General features: G+C 32.4%; 1 protein-coding gene across 1 annotated transcript; it reads right to left on the minus strand.

Moving 5' to 3' along the window:
- Positions 1–2,305: 2,305 nt before the first annotated feature.
- Positions 2,306–26,078, minus strand: LOC131075764 (probable disease resistance protein RPP1). The gene is made up of 5 exons (XM_059208337.1): positions 26,008–26,078; positions 4,332–4,841; positions 3,437–4,220; positions 3,150–3,329; positions 2,306–3,055 (listed from the first exon to the last, which is right to left on the minus strand). Exons 1-5 carry the CDS (start codon positions 26,076–26,078, stop codon positions 2,306–2,308), a joined length of 2,295 nt encoding a protein of 764 aa, XP_059064320.1.
- Between the last annotated feature and the right edge of the window lie 756 nt (positions 26,079–26,834).

Genomic DNA, 26,834 nt, shown 5'->3' on the forward strand with positions numbered 1-26,834 from the left:
TGCTTAAGCATGCATAATTGATAAATTTTACCCAATTAAAATGTTGCTATTTGGGTGCCTGTTAGAATAACAACTAAGAATCATTCATCATTATACATGTGTAGATAACAGAGTCAATTAGTATGTTTCAGCCATAAAAATGTTTTTGTAGGACTCAATCCTTTTGTGCAGCTATTTATCCAAGAGTTGTACAACTATTCCAATGAATCTACAAAAATCTCTTGTGAGCTTCACATACTTCTCTTTTTTAGGGATCAACATAAGCCATGAGAACCTGCAATCAATGAAAGGAGCAATCTCTCAATTACTCCACTCCAAAAACAATAATTTAGTTTTTTATAGCATTGAGTTTATGCAAATAGAATGCTAAGGATGTTTGTAGAAAAAATAATTTAAGCAGTTATATATAATATTGAAGAATTTAAGAAAGAATATAAATTGTTATAGAAAATAGGGAATTGCTTTCAACGTACACAAATTTTTTTTAGTGATTCAGAGGATTACAAAAACTTTTTGATCAAATGATTAGAGATTAGGAAGACATGACAATTCTATATTTTTAAATAGAAGTCTCAAAAAATGAAAGATTGCTAGAAACTTATCATGCATACTTTATGCAATTAAAAAATCTTAGAAGAGACACATGAATTCTTTATTAAAAAAACTTAATTTTTATCTTCATTCAACTTATGCAAAATTGCACAAGCAGTTCTTGTCATGCAAAGTGGGAGATATTACAAATTATTCTAACATCCCCCCCATTAATTTTGACCACTGATTACTTTAATTCAAAAGGAATTATTTTTTCTTCCAACTTCAATGAGCTTAAGCCCTACCCCGCTGTATTGTGTGACGAAATCTTTTTTTGACCAAAAGTGCTTGGTTTATATCTCCTTCAAGGATTTTCTAATGCTTGGATCTTACTTCTTTACATTACTTCATATTGGTGAGTAGGCTAATTTCTTCATATTCTACAAGATCCACAACCTTCTTCATGAAAATCAATCTGTTAGGATTAATGATCTTCCAAGAGCTTCGAATGTGGTAGTGAAACTTCATCGTGAATAATAATGATCTTCTAATAACATTGATGTCCCTTTCATTTGGACATTCTCTTAATTAAATGAGGTTATTCAAAATACTTGATTCTTCCCACTAAATTGTGACTCTCTTTGACTTTGATTTCCTCTGTTGGGGATTGACTTCACCATTTTTGGAGGTGGCTTATGCATTAACAACATGTTTGATTTCATTGGTTGTGGAAATACCTTGTCCTTTCAACATGGGTAGTTTCCCTTCTATAAATAGGAATTTCTTCACACTTGGATTGGTGGTGGTAGTGAACTTTTACTTGTAATCTCACTTTTTCCTTTTATAATGGATATTCCTTGGGTTTTCAAATATAAAAATGCCATTCCTTTATTGACTAGCTTCACAATCTCTCCAAGTTGGTGGCTGCTATGGTTGGCCATGGTAATATCATAAAAAAACACCTATAACTCTATTTTCTTGACCAATACAATACCTTTCCTAGTCACCATTTTCTTACAAAGTGATTTCCTTTCATAGATAATGCAATTTCATGGGTTGTCCCCAATCTTTAGCACTAATACCAAAGTGAAGAAATTATAAAAACATAGAAATTGCTATAGCAAATAGAGAATTGATTTTAATGCATACAAGTAAATTTTCTATTGATTTAGAGGATTACAATAACTTCTTGATTACATGACTAAGGATCAAATGATCAAATTATTAGAAACTAGGAGAACATTACAATTCTGCTTCTTTATATGAAGGTTTTAGGCAATGAAAGATTGCGAGAAACTTGTTGTGCATACTATATTTAGTTAAAATACAAATTATATATTTAAAAAAGTTATTTTTACCTTCATACAATTTATACAAGACCGCACAAGCAATTCTTCTATGCAAAATAAGAGAAATTACAAACTCTTTCAACATATATGTATGTATATATTTAAATATATATAATAATGTATATATTTGTGCGAAATTATAAAATTCCCAGGCAAATAAAATTCAAGGAAATTATATTACAATATGTACAGATTTGACTATTACACATTTTATGTTATTGGCAAACAATTTCTCCAGCTAAAACTAATTTATATTTACAATTTCTAAGATCTGATTCCATCGTCCATGTCTTCATAATCTTTTATTTGCTTAGCATGTGCACGAAGCTCAATCAATGACGTGAAACTTTGACATTTGTGCAGTTTTGAATTTTCAGTCCATGTCGAATTCTCATATTGGGAAGACGAATTTGCAAGGGTAAGAATTAAGCGCGTTCTATTTCTATTTCTGACTTAGCCAGTTGTGTCGGGTCTTCAGGCAATCCTGTGAGCTTTATGGAATATGTTCCTTGAACATTCAAGTTAGTCATTTGTCTCAAAATGTCTGGTGTCTTTGCGAGGCTCGAGCAACCTTCAAGATTCAGCGTCTCCAGATTACTCAAATTACAAATGGAATCGGGCAAGGATGTCAAATAAAGGCTTCCTAAGTCGAGGACTTTCAAATTTATCAATCTCCCTATTTCGCTGGGTATTTCTTCAAGGCTCGTTCCAGCCAAATTTAAGCTCTTTAAAGACAGCTGACATGGAACATGAGAGGGCAAGACTTTCAATTTTCTACAATCTTTAAAACTCAGACATTGAAGATTGTTGATTTTCCCCAAAAATTGAGGTAGAAATACAAGATTGCTGCAACTTTCAAGATCTAAATACTCTAGATTGATCAATTGGTTAAAAGAATTAGGTATGAACTTCAACGCGCTGTTGAAAGCAAGATCTAAATGTTTCAAATTCACCAATTTCCCGAAATTTGTTGGCAGTGATGTCAGTGCCCTACACCACCGTAGTGTAAGATATTCCAACGATTTCAGAATGCAAAACTCTTCTGGTAAATCCTCCAGGCTGGTGTTCAGATATCCGTCGACGACGATCTTTTGTAGCTGTTCTAACTTGCCTATGGCTTTTGGAAACTTTCGGATGCCTCCTAAAACAGTCAGTTCTCTTAACTGCGTAGGTTGCTGCGAACGGGCAAAGAAATAAGAATATCATATCAAAATTAGAAAACAAATGATGTAAAAAGGTGACAACTAATACCAATGACCAAATTACTACCTTTACGTGACTACTCCATAGTTTATCAAAGACCCCATTAATTTCCAAAATTCTCATATTTTCAAGCGACACCCACTCAGGAATGCTTGGATATGTACAATCCTGCCAACGAAGCCACACCAGGTCACTTGTGAGGTTGCTATGTTCTCTTTTCAAGGAATCAGCTTTAGCCACTAGAATCTGTAATCAATGGAGAAAGCTATCAGATATTGTGCTCAAAGAAAAATAATTGAGATTTAGAACTAACCAAGAAAACGCTAGGCATAATTTTTGAAGTAGCTATTTACCCTTGGAATTGGCATCGCATCCTTGAGCAGAGTGTCCCTAATCATATCGAAGCGAGAGTTCCAGACATCTTTGGGCTTCCCACGAAGTGATTCACCCAGCACTTGTAGAGATAGAGGATGACCACCATTTGCACTAGACAACTTCTCCACTAGATCTTCAAATCCTTCCGTTGGATGGGGTTGGGAGAAAGCATTCCAACAGAAAAGCTGTTTGGCATCTGAGGAATCTAGTGCTTTCATCGTATAAATGGAGGAAATACCATAGCTTTTAAGAATGCCCACGTTCCGCGTTGTGACTATAATTAGGCTTCCCGACCCGAGTTTATTCTTTTGAGGTAGCAGAGCCTCTAGTTGGCGCACATCATCTATGCCATCCAAAACGATTAGCACACGACGATTTTTAAGCTGATGCGCCACACTTCTCTCGCTTTCACTTGTATCCTCGAAGCTTGAAACATCATCAAGACCAAGCAGGTCCTCCAACATCTGTTTCTTCAACACATCGAGGCCACTTTCTTGTGCCGCTTTTCTCACACCGTGAAGAAAACTGGACCCAAGCAAACACGAGCTTTTCCTATTGAAGATTTCTCTCGCGAGAGTTGTTTTCCCACAGCCCCCCATACCCACAATCCCTACAATATTCACTTTCTTGTGATGTATATGCTTTTCAAAGTCTGCTACTAACGCAGCGAGTCCCACAGGGTGCTCGACTACGTCTGATACTGGCTTCCTCATCACTCTCGATACGCAATGTTCAATACTCTTTGGCATGCTTTGCGAATCACTGTAACATTTACCCAACAAAATGTGTCAAACACCACTCAGGGAGAATTATAAGAAAAAAAGAAAGAAACTGTACATATAGTATATATTAAGTCCATTAAATGATAATTACTTCTCCGATGTCTTGAATCTGGGACCAGAAAGTAATGAAACTTTGTGGAGTGCCTTTTGCCATTCCTGAAGCTTTCGAGAGGAGTATTCTCCTTTTTTTTTATGCGAGAAAGCATATGTAACGCTGCCAAGACTATTAGGTTCAATATCATAGAAAACAGGAAGAATTTTGCTGCCAGTTTTGAGCATGAAGGCCAGCTCGGCGAGGCACCAGGGAGACTGTAGATAATTTTTTGATATAATAGGAATATGAAGAGAAACTTTACGCATAACCTCTTGTACTGATGTTGGAAAACTATCAGCGAGTTTCATTTCTTCTACGTCAAGAAAAACTCGGAGTCCCAATGCATTAAGTCTATTATAAATGCCACTCCGGATCACGTCATTGACATCGATTCTACAATGGTTAACAAATACATCGTACACTTCGCTTGTGATTTTTTCGCGCTCTTTACCCTTTCCCTTGGGATGTCGGGGATTGCTTGAAGCGAATGAAGGTACCAATGCCATTCTGCAAATTGAATAAAATAGTTATAAGTGAATATATATGAATATGAATAGCTACACATGAAACACGAATTCTGTAATAAGAGTAGATTAGGATTTAAACTAGTTCACGAATGTCCCGCAGGTCCGGTAAAATAGGATTCCAAAAGATAACGAAAAGGACACAAAGATAATGTAACGCCACAAAGTCCACGGGCATTCGTTTTATAAGTGGAATTTGGAGGCCTGTAATAACCCCGTAAGTGTGTTGTGTTTATCATAGGTAATTCTGAATCTTCTAGAGAATCGAAAGAATTTAACAAATATACATTCAGAACTGTTCAAATTTGACTGAGCAATCATGGTTGATATCTCAACTCATCGATCAATAAACAACGCGCTATGTCGACCTGTCTCTCCTCTGTACACGATCGCTTTCAGTCTACAATTTTAAAACAAAACGAGGACTAAGAAATTTAATTTATAATTAAATAGCAGGCAAGCTATTATCAGAGAGTGACGTTTTGATTTAATAAATATAATTTATTATTATTTTTTTAGGTTGAAAACAGGATAATCGACGTAAGTCGATCGGACGTTACTTTCTGTCGGCTGTATAGAGTTTATTTAATTAGTAAATTTCTAAATTAAAAATACATAATTAAGAAAAACAGTACGAGATGCCAAACGTGTTACGACGATTGAAAAAGAAATACAAGTTTTTAACTTCACGAAACTTTGTTGAGTGCCGTTTGCCATTCCTGAAGCATTCGTGAGGGGTATCCTCATTTCTTTTGATGTGAGAAAGCATCTGTAATGCTTCCAAGATTATTAGGTTCAATATGATAGAAAGAAGGAAAAAATTTGCTATCAGTTTTGACCATGAAGGCCAGCTCGGTGAGGCACCAGGGAGACTGCACATGATTTTTGGATCTAATTGGAATATGAAGAGAAACATTACGCATAACCTCTTGTACAGATGTTGGAAAATTATTAGTGAGCTTCATATCATCTACATAAAAAAAGACTCAGTCCAATGGCGTTAAGCGTATCATAAATGGTCCTGCTGTCTACGTCATTGACGTCGTCGATCGCTTGAAGCGCTAGAAGAAACCGACGCCATTCTGCAACTTGAATTGAATAATGATATGGGTATACTTATCAATAGCTACACAAGAAACGCGAATTTTGTAATAAGAGTAGATTACGATTAAAACCAATTCAAGAATAACGTGCACGGCTAGTGAAAAAGGTTTCCAAAAGATAACGAAAACGACACAAAGATGGTAACGCCACAAAGTCCACGGAGAATTGTTTTATAAGTTGATTTTAAATGCCTGTAACAACCACGCAACTGTGCTAAGTGTTTGTCCGAGGCAGTTGTGAATATTCTAGACAGCCGACACAATTTAAAATTATACATTCAGAACTGTTCAAATGTAACGGAGGAAACATGGCTGATTTTTCAAACTCATCGATCAATAAACACCAGATAACAACGCCCTATATCGAACTGTCTCTTCTCTATAGACGACTGCTTTCAGCCTATTGTTTTTGAACTAAAACGAGGACTAAGAAATGATTTATAACTAATTAAATACCAGGCAGGCTATTATCAGAGAGATACGTTTTGATGTGATAAATATCCCTTATTAATAACTGTTCAAATTTGACGGAGAAATCATAGCTGATATTTCAAACTGATCGATCAATAAACACCCGATAAACAACGCGCTATGTCGACCTGTCTCTTCTCTGTAGACGACAGCTTTCAGCCTACAATTTTTGAACGAGGACGAAGAAATGATTTATAATTAAATGGCAGCCAAGCTATTATCAAAGAGATACTTTTTTAGATTACAAAACTATAAATTCACGTGAAGTCCACTGCACGATACCCGCGAAAACATGATTTCAGTCAGCTGGGGATAAGTACCAAGTTTATTTAATTAGTAAATTTCTAATTTAAAAGTGCTTAGTTATGAAAACGAGTAAGAGAGGCCAAAGGTCATACGACAATTGATAATGAATACAAATTTTTAATTTGTAATCTAAAGTTCTGTCATTATATGATTTTACTTTCGCCATTGTCATATTCTTCGTGTTCATATATGATTAGAAGAGATTGCGGACATTAATAAAAAAAAGTGTTTCCAAGGTGTATTTCAAAATATTATAATAACAAAAATCTTTTATAAGAAATTTTTTTATTGTTTAAAATATTTAAATAATTAAAAAAAAAAATTTATATAATATATTATATTAATATTTTAAATAAAATATTTTACATATATTTCTTATTTTATAGATATTTAAACATTATTTAATTCTATTTATATTGTTTATTTAAGAATAAAATATTTTTTCTATTAAAATTTTGTCGTTTTATTATGCATGCATTTCTTTTCTCTGCTCATGATCTTATGACAAAGTTGATTTGTTGTATTTGGAAGTTATGGCTCATTGCACCTCTATCCAGATGGATGGGGACTCACAATCTACAATGTGCTACAAAATACAACCTTCTTGCCCTCCTAGAAGGTCTCCAAACCCAAGCTTGTGTGACAATGACTCGGTTATGTCCATAAATACATAGGTTGCCCTTATGGCGCTTCTATAAGCTCTTGCTTATTTCGTGGATAATGTTTCTACTAATAAGGGCAATGAATGCGATTGACAATCGAGGATCCCAAGGTGCTCCGGTGAATAAAAGTGCTCCAAAAACATCAATAAGGGCATCCACACTTTAGTAGCTACTCCTTTGGTACATGTTAGGGTTCCTTCGTCTTCACTCAATGCTTCATCACCCACGGTTGATTTGGGTGACCTTGCCAAGGAGGAGTATGAACTCAACAAAATAAATTCATTGGCATGACAATTTCATAAATTTTGGCCAAGTTTGGCTGATTTGAATAGGGGAGTATCTAAACATTGGCAACAATTAATTGAGAGAAAACCTAGTATTGTTTGTGTGCCAAGGGTTTCTTCTATGTCACATGCAAGTACCCTAAAGATAGAGCTACACTACTTCAAAAGGACCCGTGGTATTAGAATGATTGATCGCTTGGTATGAAGCCATGGTATCCAAATTTTAATCCCTTCACAGATGCTTTTTTGACTTCTCCAATTTGGGTGAGACTATCATACCTACCATTATATTTCTTGGGAGCTTCTTGTCTACATTCCATAGGTAACTCTATTGGAAAAAAAAAATTTAGTCTAATTTCTTCAAAAGATTATAAATACATTTATTCTTCACTCTTACTACATATTTGCACAAATTCTTGTAGAAATGAATTTATCTCATCCCCTTCTTATGAAAGTTAACATCAAATCTAGATCAATGATTTGGAAACAAATGCAAGAATATGAAGGTATTTTTTTTCAAATGCAAGCAATATTATAAAATTAAACATAGAGTAGAGGAATGTTCAAAATTTTCTTCTCCCTCGATAAATTTTGGTTCAAGGAAAATGACTACTTGGTGGATAGGGGTTAAATTGAGTCATCAACATAGTCCTCCTTTGTCAAAAAAGGTGGCCAACTTTAAGTCTAAATAATAAGGCATGTCAAGGTTAGTTGAGAAAGAATCTACTATGGATTCACATAATAAAGTCAATGTTAGTGATAAACCTGATTGTACGAACATTCAAAGCAATATGAATATATCTTTGGTGGAGACTGCACCTTTGGCAAAGAACAACCAAACTACTAATATTATTGTTTCAACACCTATGGTCTCTTGTTGCTCAATTCAATCTAAAATATGCAACACAATAAATTAAGTTCTAGTGGTCAATCAACCTTTACCTTTTGATGAGGATTCCCATTCTTTTGGGGTTGTTAATAGTTCTTCTCAAGCTTCTTAATCTTGGAAGGATACTATTGAGGGAGACAAATAATTATGGCACATAGTGTAGACAAAGAAAAAGAACTCTAACAAATGTGTAGCTGTCAACAACGTAATACTTCTTTAGTCACACCAAATGTGAGGCTTGACCAATCAGTAATGATTTTTTTGCTGTTTTCTTTCTTTAACAGTAAAGTAGATTTTGTTTCTATCAATGGTTTCATAAACCAGTAGGTAGATGTTTGGCTTTTGGAATGCATGCAAATGCAATAATTGTGTATTTGTAATGGCATGCCATATATGTACCTTTATATATTAATATTAATAAAAACAAATTATAATCTCAGTTGCATTTTACAAATAAAAAAATAAAATAAAGTTTCTCTTATTTTATTTATTTCAAATAAATTTTAAAAAATAAAATAATATCATAATGAAATAATTTCAAAATAAACTAAAATAATTTATTAATTAACTCTTTGATAAATAAAAATACTTATATATTTATAAATGATTTGTCAATTTTTTCTCCATTCACAACATCCATCACACTATCCACAAACCCAAATTTTTAGTACATAGGGGATTATTTTCTTTGCAACTTGAATTAATGTTTACTCGATCTCATTCGATCATCGAGCCTTAACAAATATGTTATTGACAATAGGCATAAATAATATCAATTGCCCTAATCTCCTTTAAAGATATCTCTGATTGGTCATGGCCATTCTGCTCACTTGGCTCCCCCTTTCCTCTCATTTGATTGGCTAATATCCTTGAAATTTTCTTGGACAAATCTCTTAGCAACATGCAGGTCTATTTGCAAAATCATACCCTAATTTGTACATTCACAAAAACATGGTCGAAGCCAAGTGACCTTTGTTCTTTGGTCTTTGAAAATTTTGAAAGAATATATGGAGGAATAAATTTTCATCCGCTCATATGCCAAGGGGTTTTTACTCTAGTATTTGGTTCTCATAGAAAAACATTCAACATAAGCAAATATCTAACACAAGAGATGCAATATCTTATCATTTCTATCTAGTGATTACTAATTTTGAACTTTGTCATTATTAGTAGAAGAAATTCTCATCTTATTTCATCATTTGCTTTACTAACATCCAATTTAATCACCATTCCTTTAATCATTTCTAAAATCATGTTATGTACTATTTCAATGGCAATAATAATGTTGTTAGCTATCTCCCTCCCTGGTGTAAATCCATTTTGTTCTTCAGAAATCACTATGTCAAAACTTTCTTTAACTTCTTTGCCAATAAATTTCTAATAATTTTGTATATTGTATTACATAGTGAGATGTGCTTGTAGTCATTGAAATGTTTTTATCCTTTTTGGGTATGAGGACAATATCATATTTATTGATATCTTTGATTAATTTCCTTTTAAGTCTAAAGTACTATACTAATTTACATACCTTTATGCCAATGAACGACCAAGACTTCTGATAGAATTTCACAAGGAATTTTGTTAGGTCCTAAAACCTTGTTTGGATTGAGTTGAAGGATTGCCTTCTAGACTTCCTCAAGAGTGATTGGACAACATAGCATTTGGCTATTAGGCTCCCTAATGATTTTTTATATGTAATTAAGATCTAGGTTGTTCCTCTCGTTATCTATATTATTTCCTAGTTGGACCCATAAGAACTCAATTTTTGCTCCTTCCATTTTAGTGATATCGGTTAACATGCTTCCATCAATGTTCTTTTTTCTTTCTATTTTTTTTCCCCTTAATGCATTTGTAGAGGTGTGAAAAAACATAGAGTTTTCAACACCATATTTCAGCCATGTAATCCTTGATTTGTCCCTCAAATAGAATTCCTCTCTAACAAGTATTTCATTAAACTCTCCATTCAATATTTTTTCTTTTTCAAAATATTCTTGAAATATTCCTTGATTGATTACTTTATTAAATTTAAGGCTTCCAATTCATGCCCGATTCTTATTTTCTCTTCGAATATGTTCTTAAGAACTTCTTTATTCCATTCTTTGAGTTTGATCTTGATATGTTGAAGCTTTTGTAAATTTGTAACTCACTATTTGAGATACAATATAATCCTTGCACCATGTTTCAATCTTGCTCACAAAATTTTCTTCCCTCCACTACATGCTCTTAAATTTGAAAGTGGTTTTACTAATTCTAATATTTTTCTTGATTTCCAATTCAACCAAGAAATGATCTAATATAGCTCAATGGGAAGAATTTGTGCTTCAATAGTGACTCATCTGTTGATCCATCTAGGGGATATTAGGTACTTGTCAAGTCTCTCTCAAATAATTTTAAACCCATCCCTTCTATTATTCTATGTGAATAAACCATTTGTGGTTTTGCAGTCCATCAACCCATTATTTGTGACAAAATCCGTAGAATCCTTCATACTCCTCCAAGATGAAATTGAAACCATTGTGAATGATTGTGTTGTTTCCTTTATTATTTTCTAAAAATTTTGAAATGTAATTCCCTCATGGTTGCTTTATCCTACATTTTGATAGGTCCATATATGTTGATTTATGTAAAGACTACATATTTGATTTGATAATGTATGCTTATATGTTGATTTATGTAAAGACTACATATTTGATTTGATAATGTATGCTTGACAGATCATACAATTGGAATTCACCTCTAGCTATGCTATATAAATATTTTTTATTCCATAGGATTCCTAACTCTCCAAGATAAACATTTGCCTCTTGAAATATACTTGACCATAGCTTGGAATAATTCAAAAATATAGCTCCTTCTTCTTTTGTCAATTTGGTTTCTTGAAAGAGAAATAGATCCACTACTAACTACATTATATGTGATTATTAATTAAGTGTTTTTTGTTTGGGACGTTCAAGCCCCTCACATTCCATGTAATTGTCTTCATTGCTTTCCAAGGGAGACATTTTCTCCCTTGGTACTTGTTAGAAATTCCTCTCTATTTTTCTTCTCTTTTATTTGCCTCATTGATTTTCTGCCCCACTTTTTTCTAATCTTTGCATTAACTAGAATTCTTGCAGCCCATTGAGGTATACACCTATGATCTACGATGCCCAACTCTTCTTGATTTGACTCTTTCTCTAACCCTTCCATCTCTTCCTCCTCTTGACCCATGATCCTTTCAAGTCAGTTGCTTTGACCACATCGATCCGCTTCCACTTTATATATATCCTGAATTTGATGATCTTTAGGAGTGTGCATTTCACTTAACCATATAAGGTTCATTCACCCAATTCTAGTTACAACTATTTTATTTTATTTTTCCCTCTGAGTTGGATGTGTTGGGGATCTCTATTCTTGTCTCCTTATTTGGCAAGGTATCAAACTTTTCTGGGTTAACTTTTAGTCTGCATACTTTTTTTGATTTGGCTTTAAATTGCATTGGATATCCATATTGCTATGGCTTTTGCATTTCATGGACATCTACTAGTTGCGTCCATTGCCTATCATTCACCTTTAATGCAATCATTTCAGGGAGTGTTATTACTGCCACATATAGATTCTAGCACATGAACAAGAATCTCCGTCGAATATGTTCATGTCAATGTCTATTATTGTTCCCAGCGACCGCCCAATCTTCTCTAGGCATTCACCAGCCCAATATTCTATTATAAAACTCTATAACCTAATCCAAATCATCTTATCATATGGGTTCAATTTTGTTAGATTGAAATTAGGGTGCCACCTCTGCATATACAATTGACTACTACCCAACTTCTAGTCCTTGTGTAATATAGTCTCCTACCTCATCCGCAAATATTATTGTAAAGAACACTTTAGGAAGAAATTTAAATATAATTTCCATACCCCAATCCTTACTGATCCACTCCTTTGTATTTTTTTTATCATATCTTCGCCCTATAAATCTAAATATCCTCACAAACTCTGACATTAAATCTGTATCCTACTTAACTTCTTGAATGACATCAATGGTCTAAACTCCTTGCTATAGTTGAACTTTGTTAAATTTAGGGTTATCGAATTGTGGGCCTAAAGAAGCTTTATGCTTCCTTTCTCACTTTCTTTTCATTTTTCTTTCACCCCTATTTGCTTCATTTTTCTGCCTTCTTCCATTTATTGTGTTTATTCCTCTATTTTAACTACCTTTGATTTGGTGTAACTTGATTGTTCATATTGCCTACAAGAAATTTGTTAGCATTTTGATTGCTTATTTGTGCCTACAAAAAATGGTTAGCATAGATCTGAATAGTAAAATTAATAGAATGTTTGAAACAAATTTGACCAGAAAAATGGGTGTAAAAGAAATCTAATTCTATTGGCCACTTCTATGTCTACTATGTTAGAAACATATTTAGTCTATACTTTGTTAAAAAATTCACACTTCGTATTGAGTCTTTGGGTTTCCTTGATTAGTTAGGTATTGAGCCAATATGTGCGAAATCTTAGAGCCATTAAATTATTTATTTATTGTGTATTTTGATGTTAACATCATAATATTATATAAACTATATAATAATATTTATATATACATATATACATATGTATATACATATGCATATATATCTAAGAATATTAATATATATTACATATAAATAAATAATATTATTGTCATATGAAACCTTTATATAATATTTAAAATATATCTTATGTGTATATATTAATTTATACAAAGAATTTATATTAAACTATAGAAAAACTTTACTTAATCTAATCCAACATTTCTTCATATAATTTATTTAAATCATATAAATCTGTATGTTTTTATAATATATATGTAAATCTAAATATTTATTAAAAATTATACATACATACATACATATATTTATTCAATAAATTATTTAAGATATTATATTTGTGTGATTGTGAAATAGTATATATATATTCAAAACCTTGAAAGTTCATATATCTACATTATATACAAATCTATATATAATTAATCTTTATTATTTTATTGTATGTTAAAATTATTGAAAAAGTATTTTGTTTCTATATAGTTAACCAATTTTTTTCTTTTATATAAGTATAATTAAAAAATATTCATATATTGTATGGAAAAATGCTTGACAAGATTGAATAGAAAGAAATTAAAATAAATTCATATGATATAATATTGTTAGATGTGAAGTCTCACTATTCATTTCATCTCCCCTTCTTTGTCCCTTCATCTTCTCTTAAAGACAATTGTATATTTATGACAGGAAAACCTTGCGTATGTTATTATAATGAATAATAAAGAGTAATAACTTTCTTTCCCATGGATGTAGTAAAATTGGTGAACCAAGCTAAATTCTTGTGTTTGTATGTAATTTTCTTGGAGTTTGTTGATAGCATGAGCTTGTATGGTTGTCACTGATCTCAAACTTGGCTATCCGAATGGATGCTGGTTTGGATATGCTTTTTTAGACCTTGGTTATCTATATGGATATTGGTTCGAAGGTTTTTTGGTGTTGGTTGTGTCATCTTGTATTTGGGATGGTCTGGAATATTTTTGGTGTCCTCCAGATATGTTGCAAATTGTATTGCAGTTTAAAGGATCATATTCTTTTGGTCTAAATATGTGTTGAAATATGTGTTGAGATGTTAATTTGGGTCTCACCTTGGTGTGTGGAGATATGCATGGAGTATTTTGCAATGAAAGTAGTTATGTGGTTGACTTGTTGATTATATCTACACGTTATGCTTTGTAACACCTTTTGGAGTATGTGTTAGCATGTAAAGATTGTTGGATCAATCATGGAAGGATGCATTGCGATATGTTTCCATCATGTCTTTCTCCTGGAGAGGACTGATCTAGATGTTTTAGGTTTGGGTGGCTTATTTTGTGTAATATAGCTTATTTTTTTTGGCCAACCCTTAATTAGGTTTCAATATTGTTTCTCATATATAAGATGTGCAAATGAATGAATTGGGCATGGATGAGAAGTGTATGTGAATGACTTGCAAGTAGATTTGAGCTTCTGGTGATGCAAAAGTCAGTTTGAGAAGAGCTTTGAAGATAATATATTTTGCAAGTTAGTGTGCTGTGATAGTGAAGATCATCAAAGATGTTTGCCATGATGTTGGTTGTTTGATCTAGTTGTTTAAGAATAATTTCATGATCAGGAGAATCCTTCTCAATTTCAATTCAATTATTTCCTTCTCAATTTCAATTCAACTGTTTCATTCATTGATGATTGACAGTGAGTCCTTAAGAATGAATCTATATCTTATCTTAAAGAAGTGTTCTTCAGATATGTAAGTCCTCTTTGTATCTTGCCTAAGGTTGTGCATATTAGTTCTACAATTACTTTAGGTGTTGGTGCTCCCTAGCTGTATGCCTAAAATGTTGTACACATTGTTATTTATATTGTGAGTTGGATTCTCACCGTGGTTACTCCTTGTTTGGTTTTTCCATGTAAATTCGGTGCTCATGTGTTCATTTGTTGATGCTTGATATTTATGTGGTGATTGTTAATGTGCTATTGCTATATAAGTTGATTAATAATTATTTTTGAAGTGTTAGACCAGGTCACCCCCCTCCTGTTAGTCCAGCTCAATGTTCAATAATTGGTATCAAAAAAAGGTTCCTCTTTGGAAAGCTTAACTGCTTGAGGTAGATCTAAAGATGGCCCAAGACCTTCAAGTTTTAAAGCATCAATGTTTGATGGAACATAATTTAATTATTGGAAGGAAAGAATGGATTCTTACTTGGAAGCATTGCAGAATGAAATTGGGAAGATTATTAAGGCTTGCGAGACAAATACAAAATCTAGAACAATTCTGATCAACTGTCTTAGCGATGAAGTATTTCGCAAGGTTAACAGAATGAAGTAAGCTAAGGAAATCTAGAACAAGTTGTGTAATGCTTATTAAGGAGATCTGGAGACTCAATAAGAAAGATTTTTGAACTTGAAGAAAAAATTTAGAAGTTTCAGAATGGATGATGATGAAAGTGTTGAAAGCTACAGATATAGAGTGAATGATACAACATAAGCTATCTACAATGTTGGTGGAGTTATTGAAGAAAGTGATGTCATTAGAAAGATCCTATTTACATTGACAAAACCCTACAAATTGAAGATGCATGTTATTGACGAATGTCATGATTTGAACCAGTACACAATTGATCAGATGACTTATCTAAACATTACTGGCCAATGAAATTTGAGAGATGGAAGATATTAAATCTTATTAAAGAGAAGTTACATTTAATGTTTCAAGGATATCAAGAGATGAACTGGAAACAAGTGAGAAAATGGATGAGATTGAAGCAAACTTTGTAAGAAGAATGAAGAGAGGAATTGGAAAGTAGAAAGGTAAGTTTCCCTTGAAATGCTTTAATTGTGGAAGAAATGGTCATTATGCTTCTAAAATGTATATACAAAAAATACTATATAATTTTTTATGATGATGAAAAGAAAAGTAGATATAGAAGTCATGATTTTAAGAAAAGAAAAGATGATAGAAATAAAGGGAAAAAGATTTTTTTTCTCTATGGAGGAACGTTCATCTAAAGAAGAAGATGATGAAGATTTGAATATAGAATATTTATTCTTGGCTATTGAGGAGAAAAATCAAGATAGATATGAAATATCAGAAGAGAAAACTGCACTACATGCTAAAGTTGAACCAAGATCATGGATCATTAATTTTGGATGCTCGAATCACATGACCAGAGACAAAGACAAGTTTATCACTTTGAAGAAGTATGATGGTGGATCGATAAAATTTGCAGGAGAGGAAGCTACATCGATTTGTGAAATAGGAAGTATTTGGATTGATATTAAGCATAAAATTGATGATGTTTATTATGTAGAAGGTTTGATAAATAATTTTGATGAGTTTTAGTCAGATGTGTAATAGATGTTATGAAGTTGCATTTATCAATACTAGATGTATGATCTGAAAAGGTAGAATTACAAAATTGGTAGAAAGAGGAATTAGGACAAGTGGAAATAGATGTTATTTGAGTTAGAGTAATGAATGCAAGTTATGTCATAAGAGGATAAGACATGCTAACTTTGATAACATGATAAAGAACGGTAATTTTAAGGAAATAAGAGATTTACCAAGCATTATCAAGCCTATTGACACTATGTGTAGGGAATGTCAATTGGGGAAGCAAACAAGGAGAAATTTCAATAACAGGAAGTATTCTACATCATATCCATTAGAGATAATTCATGCAAAATTGTGTGGACCTATAAGGACAAGCGAACTTAATGATGAAATGTATTTTATGTTACTTATTGATAATTATTATAGAATGACATGGGTTACATTTTTTAGAGAAAAACATGAAACTTTTGAACGATTTAAATTTTTCAATTCAATGGTAGAATCAAGTTGATGCTAGAATCAAGTATTTGAGATCTGATAGAAGTGGAGAAGTTACTTCAAATGAATTTGGTAATTTCTATGAGAAATATGGTATTAGGAGACATATTTTTGCACCGAGAAATCCTCAATAGAATGGTGTCGTAGAAAGGAAGAATATAACTATGATTGAGATGGCTAGGACTATATAAAAGATGCTAACTTGGATAATTTGTATTGGAAATAAGTTGCGCTTATTGTTGTTTACATTCTTTGTAGGGTTTGATAAGAATAAATCATACAAAGACACCTTATGAGTTGTGGTATGGAAGACCACTTACTATGAGTAGAATATTCACAAGTAACTTCTATATTACAAGAGATGAGAATTACCCCAAAAAGTTTGATACTAGACTTGATGGAGGAACCATTCATCAAGACCCCAAAATATGTCGAGAGGAACCATTTAGAAGATCAAATAATTCGAGACAAAAACAAAGGAATTTAGACAAGAATTGTTATAGAAGTAAATGAGAAAATCAATTATTATTATTTTTTACTCGTTGAATCTAAATCATATGAAAAAGAAAGAAAAGGAGAAAGTTTGGTTAAAGAAATGGAAGAAGAATTGAATTGGAGACAAAAGAATTAGACTTGGGAGCTAGTACCTAGACTAGTGGATAAAAATGTGATAGGAACTAAGTGGGTGTTTGAGAACAAACTTAATGAACAAGGACAAGTCACGAGAAACAAGGAAGTATTGGTATGTAAATGCTACTCTCAGTTAGAGGGTATTAATTTTGAAGAAAGTTTTGCCCTAGTTGCTAGGATGGAAGCTACTAGAATTTTTCTTGCATTTTTTGCCTACAAGAACTTTAGAGCATATCAAATGGATGTTAAGTAAACATTTTTTATTGGAGAACTAGAAGAATAACTATACATTGAACAACAAGATTGATTTAGACTATTAGATGGTCCAAACATGGTTCACAGATTAAAGAAGGCATTGTATGAACTCAAACAAGCACCTAGATTATGGTATGTGAGACTGTACAAATATTTGTTACAACAAAATTTTAGGAAAGGTAATACAAACAACAATGTTTATTTTAAGGTTTAAGGCATTAAGTTGTTGATTGTTGTTGTTTATGTTGATGATATTATCTTTGGAGGAAGTGATGGTTTGTGTAAAGAATTTGCAAAAGAGATGCAAAAAGAATTTGAGATGTCAATGTTTGGAGAGATGTCATTTTGTCTTGGTCTTCAAGTTACTCAGTTGGATGATGGAATCTTTATTTCTCAAGCTAAGGATGTTAAAGAGATATTAAAGAAGATTTATATGGAGAATTGTAAACCTATTACTACCCCTTTAGCTACTGGATGCAAGTTATGAAAATATGATATTGTTGGGAAAATGGTGGCTCAACCTTGCATTTACATGAGATTACTATTTATAGTAAAATTTATTTTGAGAATGAAATGGTGTGAAATTTTCCTCAAAGCTTTGAATTGGATAGATAAGCATGCTTGTAGATTTTTTTCGTAAGATCATAACTAATTTGAAGATATTAAAGTTTCCATTTTTGAAGGGTACAATGAAAGGTTTAATTTAATTTTGAGGATTTTACAGGCTCTAAAAATCCTTGAAAAGTGGGCATAATAGGAATATCTATTACAAGGTGATAGAGAACTTCACGAGATTTTTGGTGCTTCAAACGGTTCGTGAATCAGACACCCGCTTCACAAGTTATGGCCTTCAAGAATTTGGACTCCTGAAATAGGAAATATAAAACACATCAGCACATAATGAGTTGTAAAAGGGGGGAACACGTGATGACGTGTGTTTCAACACATCATAGGGCATCTAGATTAGAGATAAGGTTTGCTCTACTTTATTTGGTGGTTTTAGCCCATGGTTTTATACTACCGTTTGATGATTTATTGCATTGTATCTCCTATATATGAGGTGTGCAGAGATAGAGGTTGTGTTTAAGAGTATGTTAACTATTGAGTTACCTCTAAATCTCTGGTTGGTGGTACTCCTGTAAAAAGATTTCTCTACAAGTATACTATAATTTATTATTGATTGCTAAATAATATATTACGCTTCTTTTTGGAGTGTGGGGTTTTTCTCCCGAAAGGGTTCTTTCCATGTAAATCATTGTGTTGTGGTATGCATGTTAGTATGTCTATTTATTTTAAGTTTATGTAGCTATGCTAATGATTTATAAAAGTTTTTGTATTGTTTTTGCATTACCTTCCTCTCAAGGTTAGTGTATGAAGTTGTTTCACTACTTAGCTTCCTTATAGATACATCTTTGGATGTTGATTAGAAGGAGTAAAAATCTATGATTGAAGGACTATTATATCTTATCGCTTTTAGACTGGATATTATGCAAGCTATATGTTGGTTGCAAGATTTCAAGCTAGTCTGAAGAAAACTCATGATCAAGCAGTGAAAAGGATTTTTAGATATTTGAAAGAAACTCAGGATTTCTGTTTCTAGTACAAGAAAGATGGATATTTCATGTTGAAAGCATATATAGATGCTAATTGGGTTGGGAGTGTTGATGATGGGAAAAGTACTAGTGGCAGTACATTCTTTTTGGGAGACAAATTGATTTCATGAATAAGTAAGAAAGGATAATAGGTATCATTATCCATTGTAGAAGTTGAATATATTGTTACAACATATTATTTTACTCAAGTTTTGTGGATGAAATAGACTCTTACAGATATCAAAGTAGTGTATGATGAAGCTATTCCTATCATGTGTGATAATACTAGTGCTATAACCATTTCAAAGAATTTGGTTATGCATTAAAAAACTAAACATATTTCAATCCATTATCTTTTCTTGAAAGAGAAGGTTGTAGAGAAAGAAGTTCGACTAGAATACATTTCTACATCAATGAATATAGCAGAAATGTTTTCTAAGGCTTTCGCAAAGAATAGTTTTGAGTATCCCAAAAAGAGGTTATCGGTTATTGCCCCTCCCTTTTCTAACTAGATGCATTTTTAGTGGTGCATCTTTCTAGGGGGGACTTAGCAATTATCATTGTCTCTTGGATTGATGTTGTTACTACTCTCAGAGGAAGCAGTGGTGTGAGTTTGTCAGTATGGTTTTTAGTGCCTTTGTCATTATTGTCTAAGGGGGAGAGAGAGTTGTGATATTGGAGAGAGATTTGTTGTGATATTTGAGAGAGAGAGTTTTTGTGAGAAGAGAGAGTTGTTGTGAGATTATCAATTTGTCTTTGGTGTTGTCATCAATAAAAAATGGTGATATTGGTGGAGATTGTTGGATTTTGTTGATATCATTAGATTGTATGGTTGCCATTGATCTCAAACCTAGTTATCTGAATGAATGTTGCTCTAAATGTGCTTTGTAAGAACTTGGTTATCTAGATGGATGTTGGTTGTGTCATCGTGTATTTGGTATGGTCTGAAACGATTTTGGTGCCCTCAAGATCTGTTGCAAATTTTTATTGCAGTTTCATGGATCATATTCTTTAGGCCCATATATGTGTTGAAAGATGTGTTGATATGTTAATTTGGGTCTCACCTTGGCATGTGGAGATCCACATGGAGTATTTTATATTGCAAGTAATATATGGCCAATTGGTTGATTATTTCTACACATTATGCTTTGTAACACCCTTTGGAGTATGTATTAGCAGGTGTGGATTGTTGGAACAATCATGGAAGGATGTATTGTCATATGTTTCAGTTCCCTCTTTCTCCTGGAGTAGACTGATCTAAGTGTTTTGGGTTTGGGTGGCTTATTTTGTGTAATATTGCTTATGTTGTTATGGTTGACCCTTAATTAGGTTTTCAACATTGTATCTTGTATTTTAGATGTGTGGATGAATGAATTGGATGTGGATGAGAAGTGAATTGTGTGAGAAGTGTACGCAAATGATTTGCAAGAAGATTTGAGATTTTGGTGATGCAAAAGTCAGTTTGAGTACAACTTTGAAGGTGGTGTATTCTATAAGATAGTATGTTGTGACAATGAATATCGTCAAAGATGTTTTCCATGATATTGGTTGCTTAATTAAGTTGTTTAAAGATAATTTAATGATTCACGAAATCCTTCTCAATTTCAATTCAGCTATTTCATTTATTGTTGATTGATAGTGAGTCCTTCGAGAGCAGACTATATCATATCTTGAAAAAGTGTTCTTCCACTATGCAAGTTCTCTTTTTAAGGAGGACTTGTAAGAAGTATAGTGAGATCAAATGTGAGAGAATTAAGCATCAAATTTATACAAATAAGCTCTTTTTTGTAGTAGGCTGGTTGGAGTTTGCAGATCATTGTGACATTATTATTGCCACACCTTTTATGTAAGTGATAATTGGTAGATTTGAATTGTATTGGTTAACATTGCTCATGCAAAATGTATATGTCTTTTGATTGGACTGCACTATAAGGGTCTTCAAATTCTTGCACATCAATGGTTTCTTGGTGTGTTTTGTTATCTTACGAGATAGTTTTTTTTGAGCAAGACATTGGATTATACAATGACAAGAGTTGTTGTATGGGCTAGATATTTTGGCATGAATTTGCTAATGTTGTATGGTTACTTGGATTTGATTAGCATCTAGTTGTGGTTGCTATTCCAAATATGGTGATTGATTCTTGGCCTATTTATTACTATGAAATTTGGTGATTGTATTTGGATATTGGTTGTAGGGTTCTTTTCTATGAGCGAAAGTAGACTTCAAGTGGGAGGTTGTTCAAATGTGAAGTCACAACCTAAATTAGACTTCAAGTTGGCGATTGTTGGATGTGAAGTCTAATTGTTCATTTTATTTCCCCTTCATTGTCCCTTTGTCCTCTCTTAAAGCCTATTGTATATATAAGTGGAAAAGCCTCATGTATATTGCTATAATGAATAATAAAGATTAGTGTCCCACTTTCCCATGGATATAGCCAAATTGATGAATCACGTTCTGTATATAATTTATGAATTCTAAATTTGTCTAATTACTTAACAAATACTTCATATTAATATAATATATTAATTTTTGTATTATGTATAATATTTCTATATTTTATAAATGTCTTTCAAAATAACTTTCAATAATTGAAATATATTTAGAACTGACTAATTTCTCGATGTATTTCTATTCCTTTAGCATGTAGGCTTTTTGTTCTGCGATCAATTAATCTCTAGTATCAATGGGATAATTGCCAACGACATAATGAGCACAGGAATTCAAAAGATCATGAATTGTTTGCAGAAAGTGGGTTTTTTCTATTATAATATCCCTTCTCTCTCAGTTAACACTTAACATACTTTCCTTCAATTCTCACAAATCAGTTCTTCGGAGGCCAGACTTTTAACTTTGAAGAAGTAGTCCTATTTTTCAACCTGTTTGCAGATTGATCTTCAACACATGTTCGGCATCTTTGTGGGATTATTGACTATGTAATGTTCTGGTTCGCAGTCTCTGTGTTGAATACATTCAGCATGATACAGACCGTTGGGGAGAACAAATGCAACCGATGCATAGTGAAAAGTCTCAGCTTGAAACTATTAGAAATGTGCCATAACTCTTTTATTTTCTTTTGCAAGTTCATAAAACATTCCATTGCTAATTAGGTTTATAAACCAAATCAGTAAGCTTTTTCATCTTTCTTCCACTTGATTCCTTTAGTGGTAAGAAATGTAGTTCATATGAAGATTTTTGGGTTATATTTTCTTGTCATTACTTTTCTTAATTTTGATTTTTGTGAGCCCTTCTCTTACGAAAATAAAGAGATCCATAACATTTTGAAGTGAGATAATAAGTTAAAAACAGTAAATACCCATTAGGCTTTTTGTTAAAATCTCCTCAAATTGTCATTGACTTTTTATTGGTCAGGGTTATTAGCTCTAAATATCTATTTTTATCGAGTTGAAGGTAGGATGGCTTAAATTTCCTAATCATTTGTGAGACCATCAGTGTTATCCATTACTCATACAGAACTATCTGTCGAACCATTTGTCTCAAATATTTCAAATGACGAGTAGCGCTTCTCACACTCGCGACTATAATAAAAAGTAAATATGGATTTAGATCTGTGATATTAAACCTTTTAAGTTTATATTCCTTAAGTATAGAACAAATACAATGCATCGCATGGAGGAGTAGTTGCAATGATTTCTAATGTTGCGGGTATGGCGGCTGTTAAGATTGTTGCAGTAGATAAGGATTTTGTGCCAGCCGACCTAAGCATGTCTTATGTCTATGCAGCGCGCATTGGAGTAACAATTTTTCTCCCTCTTTATGCTTTTTTTGTTGTTGAAGATTTAGTGTTGGCTCTATTACTAGTAAATAGTAAACACTACTATTTGTCATCACACCTTTGAAAGAAACTCATGTCTGATTAAAGTATTAATTATGGTTTCTTTCTGGCAATGTCCTTTGTAATATCATTAAAGACAACAAATGGCGTATTACAAATGTATTAAAATATTTCTGGTTGTCTCAATGTAGAGCAAAGATTTTCTACTCACTGTATCTAGATGAGACAATGACATTCTTATGTGACCTTCAAGATTTGTCTTTAATTTCCCAACATATCAGTTGCAAGGTATTACATACTATAATTTGATAATTTTATTGTTTAAAATTAGATTTCGCAATAAATAATTGATCTTTTAGCACACATCTCAAGTTACTAAATAAATTTCTTCAAAATGATCTCCACTAAGTTCGACAAGTACTTTGGGCTATTGTCCATTATAAAATTAAAAATATATACGTGTCAGCTTTTATGATAAGAACCACCAATAACTTGGGTTTGGATGATAGCTTTGTCTTAAGAAATCGTGATATGTTAATAATTAATAAAGGGAAAATCTTAGTAGAATGAAGGAATAAAGATTTTTAGTGATTTCAGCGAGTTTAAGCAGTCTATCAGATCTAAATAAACGATCTCAAAAGAATTAATCAACAAAACTTAGAAATAATCATAGACCAACCATTCTTAAGTTATAACAGATCCCAGTTTTTAACATAAATCCTCACTAAAATGATGAAAAGAGATGGCATGAACTTTTCAGATTTCAAACAAATATTCAAAAAACGGTATAATGAATGAATGGGTGAAGATTTTCACGATTTCTATGAGATAAAGCAGTCTATGGTTGAAAATAGTCAATGAACTCAAAAGAACCAACCAACAAACATATTAAACAAACATAGAGCAAACATTTTTAAGTTAGAAGAGTCCCAGTTTTTTACATAAACTAGTGTAAGGATGATAAAAAGTGGTGGCATGAACTTTTCAGATTTTATAGAAATATTTAATTTCATTTTTTTCTAAATTGAAATATATTTATATAAGAAAAAAAAAAAAATCCATCATCAACAAGAATGAATAAGGAAAAAATATGAAAAAAATAAAGATATGAAAATATACATAACTGGTTTCACATATATACACAAATGAATTCACAAATAATATATCTTAAAACAAAATATGATGGATACTTATACCAACCTCCTTCTGAAGAAGGGCCAAAAGAAACTGGCATGTTGCAGGGCAGGTAACTGTCTCACCGCCTTTTTAATGAGGACGATTTGTCTCATCCAATCGCGTTGTATCTATTTAACACTATAGTCCTGCATAAAAAATGAATTGAAGAGGTGGTCAGAATAAAATGTTAAACTAGACAGGCAACAAAATTCTGGAAAAACAATGACAGAATTGGAAAAAATAACAGATGATGCTATTTGATTCAATTTTAGTGAATTAGAAGTGCGGCATTTGAACTCTGTAGTAACTTGCTTCTCGTGTGGTAGTACGTATTAGTAAAGCTTCTTTTCTCTAAAACATTGTTGGGGTTAGAGTACATGACTTCTTTATGTTTATTATAATATAATATTATAAATTAAGTATATATATTTTACTTTGTAATAATAAAATGAATATTTAGATATTTTATTATATTTATTTTGAGAAAATATTTTAATACATGAATATAATAACAAATAATATTAGTTTTTTTTAATGTTGAGTATATTTATTCAGTCTTATTCGTATATAGTTTTGTATTTATCATCTTACTTTATTTTTATGGGTATATATATCTATATATTTGACTTATTGTCTCGGTATGGTGCTTATTTGTATATTGACACTCAAATACATTATTTCTATCATGATTCAATCTATCTATTGGACTCACTATAAACTAAATCAAAATTCAAATTTGGTTGCTAAGCTCTCTCTAACTTTCCTACATGAGATTCATTGAATACACAAATTTTGCATGATTTGATGTCATGTACTTCTATAAAAAGGCATTCATTTGCATTCATTCTAGACAATAAAGAATTAGAAAATTGACTATTGTCCTAAAAGAGTATTGATTAACAACACATTAGTATTTGATGCTAAGAAATAGTGAATCCATGATCTACGTCTTATTTGTTGTCTTTCATCTTGTTGCTATGAAGGAGTTGACTGAGATAAAATACTTTATGACTTCAACAAGAAATCAAGATTGTATCCAATTTATAGTCAAGAATCTATCATTATGATATTGCTATAAGGATTCAATTGTGCAGTTTTTGAGTCAAACTAATTGACCCATGTTTCATGAGTAGTGACTCACAAGAACCCATCTCTCATGAGAATGAATAGTACACAACACTCATTGTAGGTGATGCTCACACAGGTTGAAGCATTGGGCCTTTGCACAAGGTCATCCATTCTAGTACTAATCCAACTCAGATCTATCATATTAGTGAAGTCAATATAAATAAAACATCTTACTATCAAAATTTTTTTTTTTGATATTAAAATTTGTTGTTTAAAAAATCTTATGTATTTGACATTTTTTTAATTACTATCCTCATTTATTTCTATTTTACAGTATTTCTATCTCTACATAATTAATTTCTAACGCCAATTATTATATATATGCATTCTAGTGAAATAGATGAGCCTAACCCCATAGTCATATTTTACCCTTTCATTTTAGAAACTCTGAGAAATACTCCCAACAGACTCTGACTTATACTCCCAATCTAATTTTACTCAAAAGATTTATTATTCACATTATAATATTCAAAGCTACATTTATACCCGATTCTGCCATCTTTCAGATCTTGGACGGGTTTGGGCGAAAGCATGCCAACAGAAAAGCTCATCGGCATCTGACGTATCTAGGTAGTCCTTTCATTGTATCAATGGAGGAAATATCCCTAGCTTTGAAGAATGTCAGTGATGTCAGTGCCGTATATCACCGTAGTATATGATATTCCAATCATTGCAGATGACAAAACTTCTCTGGTAACTCCTCCTGCCTGATGCTCAGATATCAGTCTGCAACAATCTTTTATAGCTGTTGCAACTGCCCTAATGTTTTTAGAAACATTTGGATGCTGCCCAACACACTCAGGTCCCATAAGTGCGAAGTTTCCTGCGAACGAACAAAGAAATAAGGACATGGTATCAAATTTAGATAACAAATGATGCAAAAAGGCGAGAACCAATGTTGAACACGAAATTATTACCTTTACGTGACTACTCCATAGTTTATCAAACACCCCATTAATTTCCAAAATTCTCAGATTTTGAAGCGGCATCTACCGAGGAATGCTTGGATATGTTTGATCTTGCCAGCGAAACCACACCAGTTGATTTGTGAGCTTGCTATACTCCGATTTTTGCCACCAGAACCTGTAATCAATGGAGTCAGCCATGAGATATTCTGGTCAAAGAACAGCAATTGAAATTGGTATAGGCGTTTTTTTTTTATCTTACTCTTTACCCAATAAAATTGACATCGCATAATTGAACAGCGTGCCCCCTAATTTTGTCGAATCGAGAATTGTAGACATCCTTGGCTCGTGGCGTAGTGATTCTGCTAGCAATTGGAGAGACAAAGGCTGACCACCAAACACCGTAGA

Source organism: Cryptomeria japonica, chromosome 7, assembly GCF_030272615.1.
Source record: "Cryptomeria japonica chromosome 7, Sugi_1.0, whole genome shotgun sequence".
NCBI lineage: Eukaryota > Viridiplantae > Streptophyta > Pinopsida > Cupressales > Cupressaceae > Cryptomeria > Cryptomeria japonica.

Bases quoted from the DNA above. Each gene is read 5' to 3' on its own strand.
- LOC131075764 (XM_059208337.1), bottom strand. From the start codon at position 26,078: ATGCCGATGAGCTTTTCTGTTGGCATGCTTTCGCCCAAACCCGTCCAA. The intron at 4,221-4,331 runs GTAATTATCATT...TAAATGTTACAG, and splicing joins AGATTCAAGACATCGGAGAA to TGATTCGCAAAGCATGCCAA. The intron at 3,330-3,436 runs GTAAATAGCTAC...CATTGATTACAG, and splicing joins ATGCGATGCCAATTCCAAGG to ATTCTAGTGGCTAAAGCTGA.